Consider the following 10,156-nt stretch of genomic DNA (forward strand, 5'->3'; position numbering starts at 1 on the left):
TTAGTCAAATCACCTTGAGATCCGGGCGAGGCTATGAAGGACCGACGCTGGAGATTGACGAGGAGGTACCCACACAAGTAAGTAAAGGAAAGGAAGGTCAAGTGTTTCAAGAGGATAGCCCTAGACCCAGAGAAGTCCCTGAGATTTAGGGGGAATTCTGCCTCGACCAAGTGACCTATTTTTCCTAGATCCAGAGTCTGAGTTAGTAAGTAAGGAAGAAAGTAGGGAAGTTGGAAAATGTCATAGTTAAGGTACATGATTTTCTGTATCCTGCTGATTTCTATGTGATCAAGATGAATGATAATGAGTCTGCTGAGTCTAGTGGCGTACTTTTAGGGAGACCATTCTTGCGTACTGCTAAGACCATTATCGATGTCTTCGATGGAACAATTTGTTTAGATTATAATGGGAAAAATATACATTTAGCATAGATGAGGGAATGAAAAGGCCATTAGATGTTGAGAATCTGTATGTTATTGATGTTATTAACCCCCTGGTCCAAGAATATCTTGAGACGGAATTGATACATGAACAAATTGACAACTCGGAGTTGAGCCATTTAATCGACAGAGAAGTTGTAGGGTGGTGTGCAGCAATGAACACAACGGAATTGACAGATGAGGAACTCACAGAGGCCGGGTCTGGGAAGGAAACATCATCTGATACTGCAGAAAAAAATCCCTTGCCCCAGGAGACGAGTGACACAAAGAAGGAACTGAAGACACTCCCACCAGGCCTCAAGTATGCTTACTTGGAAGAGAATGAGACATTCCCAGTAATAGTCAACAGTAACTTGACCGAGGAACAGGAAAAGGAATTGTTGGAAGTGATCAGGCGAAACAAGGAAGCAATAGGGTGGACCCTCTCGGATTTAGTAGGAATCAGCCCTGATCTCTGTATGCACCACATCCGTCTAGAAGAAGGTGCAAAGGCTCACCGAGATGCACAACGAAAACTGAATCCGAACATGCGGGAGGAAGTTCTGAAAGAGGTGTTGAAATTGCTCTCTCTAGGGATCATCTACTCCATTCCGGACAGCGAGTGGGTCAGTCCTGTCCATATGGTGCCCAAAAAGTCTGGAATACAGGTTGTCAAGAATGATAAGAACGAATTGGTACCCACTAGGCTGGTGACGGGGTGGAGGATGTGCATCGACTACAGGAAGCTGAATGAGGCCACAAAGAAGGATCACTTCCCCCTACCTTTCATTGATCAGATGTTAGAAAGATTGGCTGGCAAACAGTATTTTTGTTTCCTTGATGGATACAGTGGCTATTTCCAGATCTACGTTAACCCAGAGGACCAAGGGAAAACCACGTTCACGTGCCCCTTTGGTACATATGCATACCGAAGAATGCCGTTTGGATTGTGTAATGCACCAGGAACGTTCCAGCGGTGTATGATGAGCATTTTTTCGGATCTGCTGGAAGTATGCATTGAGATATTCATGGATGATTTTACCGTATATGGGAATTCGTTCGACACCTGTTTGGCCAGCCTTGATCTAGTGTTGAAGAGATGCCAAGAGAAGCACTTAGTTCTGAATTTCGAAAAGTGCCACTTCATGGTGACGGAAGGTATTGTTCTGGGTCACGTGGTTTCCGAAAGAGGAATACAAGTAGACAAAGCAAAGGTAGATGTGATATCAAGGTTACCTTACCCCACGAACCAAAAAGAAGTTAGAGGCTTCCTGGGTCATGCGGGTTTTTATAGGAGGTTTATCAAGGATTTCGCGAAAATCGCACAACCGCTCACTCATTTGTTGCACAACGATGTGGAATTCGTCTTTGACGAAGGATGCAAGAAGGCTTTTCAGTTGCTCAAAGACAGACTCGTGTCAGCACCAATAATCAGGGCGCCAGATTGGAATCACCCTTTTGAGATAATGTGCGACGCGAGTGATTTCGCTGTGGGAGCCGTCCTAGGGCAGAAGATTGACGGAAAGAATTATGTGATCTTCTATGCATCCAAGACTCTAAATCAAGCTCAGAAGAACTATGATACCACGGAGAAGGAAATGTTGGCTGTCGTTTACTCGTTCGAAAAATTTCGACCTTATCTTCTTGGGTCGAGGGTTATAGTCTTCACAGATCACGCAGCAATAAAGTACTTACTGGCTAAGAAAGAGTCTAAGCCGAGGTTAATCCGTTGGGTATTACTTTTGCAGGAGTTTGATTGGGAAGTGAGAGACAAAAGAGGAACAGAGAATCGAGTAGCTGATCACTTGAGCAGAATTCATCAAGGGGAAACAGAAGAGGCCATACCGGATGCTTTCCCTGAAGAGCATTTGTATTATTTAGGGGATTTTCCTAGACGGATCAGTTGGGAGGCAGTTCTGGCATTAACCGGTCTAGGAGATTCCGACAAAGGGAAGCGAACGCTGAACACAGAGCCGTGGTTTGCTGACTTAGCTAATTACTTGGTCACGGGAGAGGTGCCGAGTTCAGACGAAGTTTCTCGGGCCCAGAAGATGAAGATTAAAAGTGAAGCCAAATATTACTTTTGGGACGATCCTTACCTGTGGAAAATGTGTTCAGATCAAGTGATTAGACGCTGCATTCCCGAATGGGAACAAAGAGATGTGCTAATTCATTGCCACACTTTGGCATGTGGAGGTCACTTTGGACCGAGGAAGACAACAAGGAAAGTATTGGACAACGGTTTTTACTGGCCGACACTCAATAAAGATGCCTTTGAGTTTTGTCAGTGTTGCGAGAGATGCCAACAGACAGGGGGAATTTCAAGGAGGGACGAGATGCCTCAGGTCCCGGTGATTGTTTGCGAAATTTTCGACGTATGGGGAATGGACTTCATGGGACCATTTCCATCATCCTGTGGGAACACTTATATATTGGTTGCAGTAGACTATGTGTCTAAATGGATAGAAGCTAAGGCCACCACAACATGTGAATCGAAGGAGGTGGCAAAATTTCTGAAGGCCAATATTTTCAACAGATATGGAGTTCCTAGAGCCATCGTCTCAGATCAAGGAACACATTTCTGTAATCGCACCATCGAGGCTCTGATGAAGAAATATGGTGTTCACCATAGAGTATCTACCCCGTACCACCCTCAGTCTAATGGCCAAGCGGAAATTTCTAACCGCGAAATCAAGGTAATATTGGAGAAGACAGTTAATCCGTCAAGGAAGGACTGGAGCAAGAGGCTCGGTGACGCATTATGGGCCTACAGAACTGCTTTTAAGACGCCTATTGGAATGTCGCCTTACAGGCTTGTGTTTGGCAAGATGTGCCACTTACCCGTGGGTATCGAGCACAAGGCGTACTGGGCAGTAAAAGAGTTGAACATGAAGCCTTCGGCTTGTGAAGAAGAAAGGAAATTACAGTTACAAGAACTGGAGGAACTGAGGCTGGAGTCGTATGAGTCTGCCATGTGGTACAAGGAAAGGACGAAGTTATGGCATGACAAGAATCTCCGGGTCAAGGAACTCCATGTGGGACAGAAGGTGCTCCTTTTCCAATCCCGGCTCAAGCTGATGCCAGGGAAGTTGAAGTCAAAGTGGATCGGTCCATATACCATCGTCGGCCTCCGCGCAAACGGAGCAGTAGAGATCCAGGGAAGTGCCTCTAACTCGGTCCCTTTTCTTGTTAATGGTCATAGAGTGAAAGTCTATAGGGATAATTCTGAGCTGTGTGTAGTGGAGGAAGTGCCACTACGCGCACTCTCTACTATCACCTAGACAGACGAGGAGGTATTCTCGATGAATTCCTGGGTCAGGTAAATTGGTTGACATTTTTGAAAATATGCACTGAACCAGGGAATCTCGGGGATACTCAAAAGGAATGTGTAAATAGTTTAACTGCTTTTCAAACAAAGGAAAATCCAAAAAAATAGTATATACAATTTAAATCTCCCAAAAATATTTTCGAAGTACCAGACTCCAAAGGACAACTGATTCTTTATTTTCTAACCTTGACCTAGGAGTCTGGCGTCTTCAATTTTTTTATGTATAGGGTCATGGTCAGGGAAGTCAGCTAGGGAAGGAGAGCCTGGAGGAAGAAGTCAAGGAGAGCCTGGAGGAAGAGGTCAAGGAGGGATGGAGATAATTTGAATTTCAAAATTTGGCCGATATTTATGGGAGGTGTACGGTTGCTTACATCACGCCTGCAACCGCACCATCTTTTCATCAGAAAAGGCAAACCGGCACTTCTCTCTCCAATAATCCCAACCGACGAAAAACTGCATTTCCTCTTCCTTCTCTCTACTTTCATTCTCTCTCTAGAAACATAAACCCTAACCAATTTCGACCAAGTTTTCTTTGTTCTCAGATTTACAGAAATGGATCCAACTCAGGCCACTGGAAGTTCGCAGCCGACGGCGTATGACGCAGTTCTGTTGGCAGAATTGACGCAAAAATTAGGTAGCGTCGAGAAAGCGAAGGAAGTCTACGCTCTGTTCTCCGCCAGCCTGATGACACCCGCGGCGGCCACACCACCACTGACGATTCCAGAGGATTCGGCGGCACAACCAGCAGTTCCCCAAGAAGAAAGGCCTCAAGACTCAACCAGGGCGCCAGACTCTGGATCGCAACGAGCAGAAACCGCTTCACGGGAGGCGGATAAAGAAGAGGCAACGCATGAACTGCCGGCAGATGGTGGACAGAAGAATGGTGAAGCGGAGGTGGAGACCGAACGACAAGGTAACGGAAACCCTAACTCTGAGGGTGAGAAAGATGCTGAGGGGGAAACCCCTGTTCGAGAAGAAAGTACTGTGGGGGAAACCCCTGTTATGAAAGACGATGTGGAGGGGGAAACCCCTATTGTGGAAAGGATTGTTGATGGAGAAACCCCTGTTGTGGCAGAAGTTGTTGAGGGGGGAAAACCCCTGTTCGAGAGTTGGTGGCTGAGGGGGAAACCCCTATGGAGACTGGGGATGAAACCCCAACGGATTTCAGGGGTGCGACCCCTAAACTCATGGAAGAGGGGGTGACCCCGAGTGATGTTAGGGGGGAAACCCCTGTGTATATTGAGGGGGCGACCCCGATGGTGGATGATGTGGGGGAAACCCCGGAAAAACTTGTGGAAGAGACAGATCTATACACTACTGGAGTACCGGAGCCCGCGGAGGAAGGGCTAAATCTGATTGTGGACCTAGTGGATGACCAGGAGGAAAGTGAGCCCCAAGTGGACAAGAGGGCAGAAAGGAGACTAGCCAGGAGGAGTCTGCTCGACGAGGTTGATGACTTGGTTTATGCCGAGGGAGGAGATGCCCGAGGGACAGATGAGGCAGAGGAACGTCGCCTGGTCAAGGAAAGGGCGAGAAAAGGGAAAGCAGCTGCGACCGGATCAACACGGTCAAGGAAAGCTCCCTCCGTCAAGGAGGTTGAGGAGACCCTTTCCCCAGAGACCGAAGCTCCCTCTATCGAGGAACAAGACAAGCCTACTCATGAGTACGACTCTGAACTTGGAGAATCTGAAGAGGAATTTGTCCCGGGACGTCCGGAGATATGGCCGACTAAGGAACTGCTGGAGTCGATGAGGCAGTTTGACGATCGAAACGGGCCACAGTGTACAAGGAGCGATGCAGTGCAGGGAAAATGGCTAAGTCTGGGAAGCAGTACAGCCCCAAAGAGCTTCGGATGATTGCATGCGATGAAGACTTCTGCGCATGTATCTATTCAATAGGGTTCGAGTGGTTGCTAAAGCACAGCCAGGAGAAAGTGCCGGTGGACCTAGCACGGGAGTTTTTCTCAACATTCCGATTAAAGAACACCTCTGACCTCGACGCGGACTCCATAACTTTCAGGCTTTTTAATGAGGAACACGAGATGAGCATCCGGGAATGGTCCTTGAGGATGGGGTTGTTCACCCAGGCTGAGGATGATGAAGGAATATGGAATGAGAGGATGATCGGTGTGCCGAAGAATATGCCAGGTTTCAAAGTACAAGCAGCATGGGAACTAATCACTCACTCAAAGGCAAGGGCATTCAAGTCAAGCTATTCCAAGGCTTCTCACATCGAGGACAGAATCCTCCGTTTTGCTCAGACGTTTATCAGCTACAACATAATGGGAACTGCAAATTCAGCTCTGACGACTACCGACCTTTATTTCACTTGGTGCATGGCAAAAGGCGTTAAGGTACATCTGGGTTATTGGCTGGCTCAAGCATGTCATCAAATGACCAGCAACCCTGCTCGACATATGTATACCTGCCATCTCCTAGGCGCCTACCTCCAGCGGAACGTTGAAATGAAGATAGCCAAAGCCCCACCCTTGGTCGTGATGTGCGAGCCCCCGGAGGTTTTCAGTGTTGAATACTTTTTCAACAAGGGGTTACTTCAAGCTCATGGAAAACAAACTTTCTTCTACACGGTAGGAGACAAGGTGAAGGCGGAGACTGAGGAGGCTGCGGAGGCCGTGCCAAGTGAAGAGGTCGAGGAGCTGAGAAAGGATGTCCAGGATGTGAGAAAAGAAATGCAGGTGATGAGGAAGGAAATAGTGAAAGAGCTTGGGGGGATAAGGAAAGAATTGAACGGGAGCCGAGAAGAGGTGAAGACCCTGCGGGGCAATATTGCAGACTTGGCAGTGAAGTCCGCCAAGCAAAACGAGCGGATGACGGAGGTTGTGGACCTTGTAATGAAGATGTTGAAATGGTTGGAGAAGACACTCCCCTTGACCCAGTCGAAGGTAACTCCTGGGTCCAGCAGCGAGGTCAAGCAACCAGGCCAGAGCAGTCCCTCCGTCCAGCGACCACCGCACCCGCTCAAGCAAATGGTCATCCCACCCGTGCCCAAGCAAGTGTCAATCCCAACAAAATCAAAGTCCGTCATGTTAAGGAAACCAGTGTCTGATCAACTAGAACAGGAGGAAGAGGAACCAGCGAGAAAGAAAGTGAAGATGACCCGACCCAGGATCCCACCCCAATCTGGCTCTCGAGGGAGCCAGACCCAGAAGTGAATCACCCCCATGACCAAGTAACTTTTAATTTCTGTTTTCAGTTATTTTTCTTTGTTTTTGTTGTTTGTTTGATATTTGCTATCTGTGTTTGTCTTCTCCCACTTAGCCCAATGCTTGGTCTAAGTGTGAGAAGTTTATGTTTTCTGTTTTGTTGTGTCTTCTCCCACTTAGCCCGTTGCGGTCTAAGTGTGATCTCCCTGTTTCTTCCCACTTCACGACGATGGCTTGGAGGTCAAGCTTGAGTGAAGTGGGAGGGGGAGAGGAGTCAATGCATGTATTTTTCAGCATGATAAGAGTCTTTAGGTCTAGTTTTTGTTTGTGTCGCATGAGCCAGTGAATACAATACGGCATGATCTCCTTAGTGAAAGTAATTGAAAATAAGAGGTATTTCAACTTAGAAGCATTTTCCTTTAATAAGCCAAGTCAATCTGAATGAAGTAAGAACGATAGAGGATGCCTTAACTTACTTAGTTGTGAAGCCCCACTATAAGAGTGAGTTATAAGCCTTAAATAACTTTGAGCTAACACATGTAAAGGGGCCGCCACTGAATGCTTAGGGAAAAGAGTCATGAAGGAGAAAAACAGGGGAATTGGGTTATGAAGGTATAAGCTGGACGAAGTCCAGGAAAAGGAGTTATAAGCTGGACGAAGTCCAGAGGAGAGAAGAGGGAAATGGAGGAATAAGTTGGACAAAGTCCAGAGAGAAAAAAAAAAGAGAATGAATGAAAATTAAAAAAAAAAAGGAGATATAAGCTGGACGAAGTCCAGGGGAAAGGTGTCTAAGGGCAGGAAGCAATAATAACCTGACCCAGGAAAAAAATGAGGAAACTCTCATAACCCGACGCTTCAGTGGTATGGCAATAACTTACGAGAGAATCGGTCCTAACATCCCTGGTGAGGAATGAGTGATCGAGTGAATCCAACAATTGGGGAAGTAAAAGGCTATCTTGACGAACTGACAGATTGGCTAGGTAGAGGAAAGGAAAGGGCCTATTTGGAGGAGGAGTGCAGCCTGTTGGATTGACCTTAATCTTGTGGGGACGGTTGCCTAAAAGTTGAAGCTAGCTCATGCATATGTGTTTATGTGTTTTCATTTGTTTTAAGTGCCTATATTTGTGCGTCAGTTATGTCTAGGTCTAGAAGTCTGTGTTAAGATAGAGTCTAAAGAGTCGGTCGAGGGATAACCATGCTTTGAAATTCGCCTTATTCTTTTTTTCTTGTCTTTATACTTGAGGACAAGTATGGTTTAAGTGTGAGCAGTTTGATAAGGCTAATTTCATGCATCGGTTATGTGGTGAAAAACACTATATTTTACTGGGTCTAACACAGTTTTTAAGCCAGGTGGGTGACAAAATCGCTAGATCCAGGAAGAGCCGAAGAGAATGGACTAGCGAAGGAAATAAAGGAAGGTGAGCAGAACTGGAGGGAAAAGAATGGCTAGAAGAAGGGAGTCAATAGCTGAGGGCAACAAAGACTATTTATACCTCGCTGGGCCCACCTCAACGCCTATAAATAGAGGAGCATGCATCACACGCCATATACGATTTTCTCTTAGCTCACACACTAAAACACACACTTGGAAAAAGGGGAATTCTGGCGTAGTTTAGGGTTCTAATGGTTTCATCTTCAGGGAAAGTCAGTCGTAACACCGTCCATGTGAAGGGCGAAGATACAATCTATTTTATATTCTATTTTTGCACTTTATTTCGTCGAACTTCATCGTTTTGGAAGTCGACTTGGTTGTTGCTACTTACCGATTATCTATGCATTTAGTTACTGTCATGATGGTGTTTATCTTGTGTTGATTTACGTTGATTTTGTGTCGCTTGAAGTTTTATTTCGGCAGTTACTTGTTAATCTCTGTTTTTGGACAATTTTGTGCTTGATCTGGGGAATACGACTATGGATCTGAGTTGTTGTTGCTGATTGGTGGTTGTTTGTTGAATCTGAAGCTATGGATTTACTTTTGGTCGGATGCTTGGATCCGGAGTGGATTTAGCATCCGGAGTGGATTCAAGTTGTGCATGGATTTCGTTTTAGAGTTTTTATACTAGAAATCACGTTTCGAGTGATTGAATACTGTAAAACTTTTATTTTATTTTCCAATGAATAAAACAGATTATTTTTGTCATAATGTTGTTATGTTTTACATTTAATGGATGTTAATGCATGTTTAAATGTATAAGTTAACTTAACAAAGTCTAAGTCTTTGTTTTAGTAGACCGGTTGTGGGCGTCGTCCACTTTAAGGTAACACGGTCAGTTCTAAACAAAGAAAAAGATGAATTTCACAACCTAGATGGAATTTGACTATCCATCGAGAAAGGTTGCAATGTCAGTCCGCATATTTCTAAGCCTTACTGAAATAAGATGACATTGGTGTGGTATAGCACTGAACGGATCTAACAGCAAGACTTGTCCTTGGGCTATCTACTGAAAGGCGAGGTCTTGATAATATTTGTTTCTTAATCAATGTAGGTTAGCATTGAGCATACGGTATTGATTATGCATTACTTTGACTTATCAAATGGTGCGGGTTTTTCGTAACCCAATTATCCTGATATATTGGGTAGTGGTGATCAATATCTAGCGGTGCTAGGATTGCTATTATATTGAATCGTGCGCGAGGTGAGTCTCGTTTGATAATGTCCTCAAGAGGAGCGCGAAACAAGGTTTTATTATTCGGAACCTAGCTAGTTGGAGTTTGATTACTCTATGAATAATAAATAAGCGTTTCATGCTAAGTCCACTCTTGGAATTAATAAGAAGTTAATTAATTAAGTCCATAGCAGACATTAATTAATTAATGGACATTTTTATCTTAAGCGCGGGAAATGAAAGTTAAACGGAAACCCGGATTACTTATAATTTCGGATTTGGATGGGGAGAGTTCAATATTACTTCTGTAGTGGCTGCTCGTAATATTCCAATTATAACTTATATTAAATTGTGGGTTCAATTTAATTAGTAAAAAGTAAATTGGATGAGCCCATATCCAAAACCTTCCATAGATCCCTGTCTGGGCCCAAAAGGAACTTAATATAAATAGGAGAATAAAGGAGACAGAAATAACAATTTTTCTAGCCTTGTAATTTTCGAAAATTCCCTTCCCCAGCTGAGGAGATTTTCGAATTCCTCTCCTTTTCACAAAAGGATTTCTTTCGTCTTCTTTATTTAAGTCCTAGTATTCTGGTGAGATCATCCCACACTGATATCGGAGTACAGTTCGGGAACCAGA

The 10,156-nt window shown here is 44.8% G+C and overlaps 1 protein-coding gene across 1 annotated transcript; it reads left to right on the forward strand.

Moving 5' to 3' along the window:
* The first annotated feature begins 595 nt into the window (after positions 1 to 595).
* Positions 596 to 4,067, forward strand: LOC125221139. The gene is made up of 7 exons (XM_048123263.1): positions 596 to 991; positions 1,088 to 1,395; positions 1,498 to 2,074; positions 2,168 to 2,434; positions 3,077 to 3,396; positions 3,660 to 3,738; positions 3,975 to 4,067. Exons 1-7 carry the CDS (start codon positions 596 to 598, stop codon positions 4,065 to 4,067), a joined length of 2,040 nt encoding a protein of 679 aa, XP_047979220.1.
* Positions 4,068 to 10,156: the final 6,089 nt, after the last annotated feature.

The sequence above is a fragment of the Salvia hispanica genome, chromosome 4 (genome assembly GCF_023119035.1).
Source record: "Salvia hispanica cultivar TCC Black 2014 chromosome 4, UniMelb_Shisp_WGS_1.0, whole genome shotgun sequence".
NCBI classification, from domain to species: domain Eukaryota; kingdom Viridiplantae; phylum Streptophyta; class Magnoliopsida; order Lamiales; family Lamiaceae; genus Salvia; species Salvia hispanica.

Coding starts and splice junctions, on each gene's coding strand:
- LOC125221139 (XM_048123263.1), top strand. CDS start 596: ATGAACACAACGGAATTGACAGATGAGGAACTCACAGAGGCCGGGTCT. Junction 3,397..3,659: donor TCGTATGAGTCTGCCATGTG/GTACAAGGAAAG, acceptor AGCTGTGTGTAG/TGGAGGAAGTGCCACTACGC. Junction 3,739..3,974: donor TCGATGAATTCCTGGGTCAG/GTAAATTGGTTG, acceptor TTTTATGTATAG/GGTCATGGTCAGGGAAGTCA.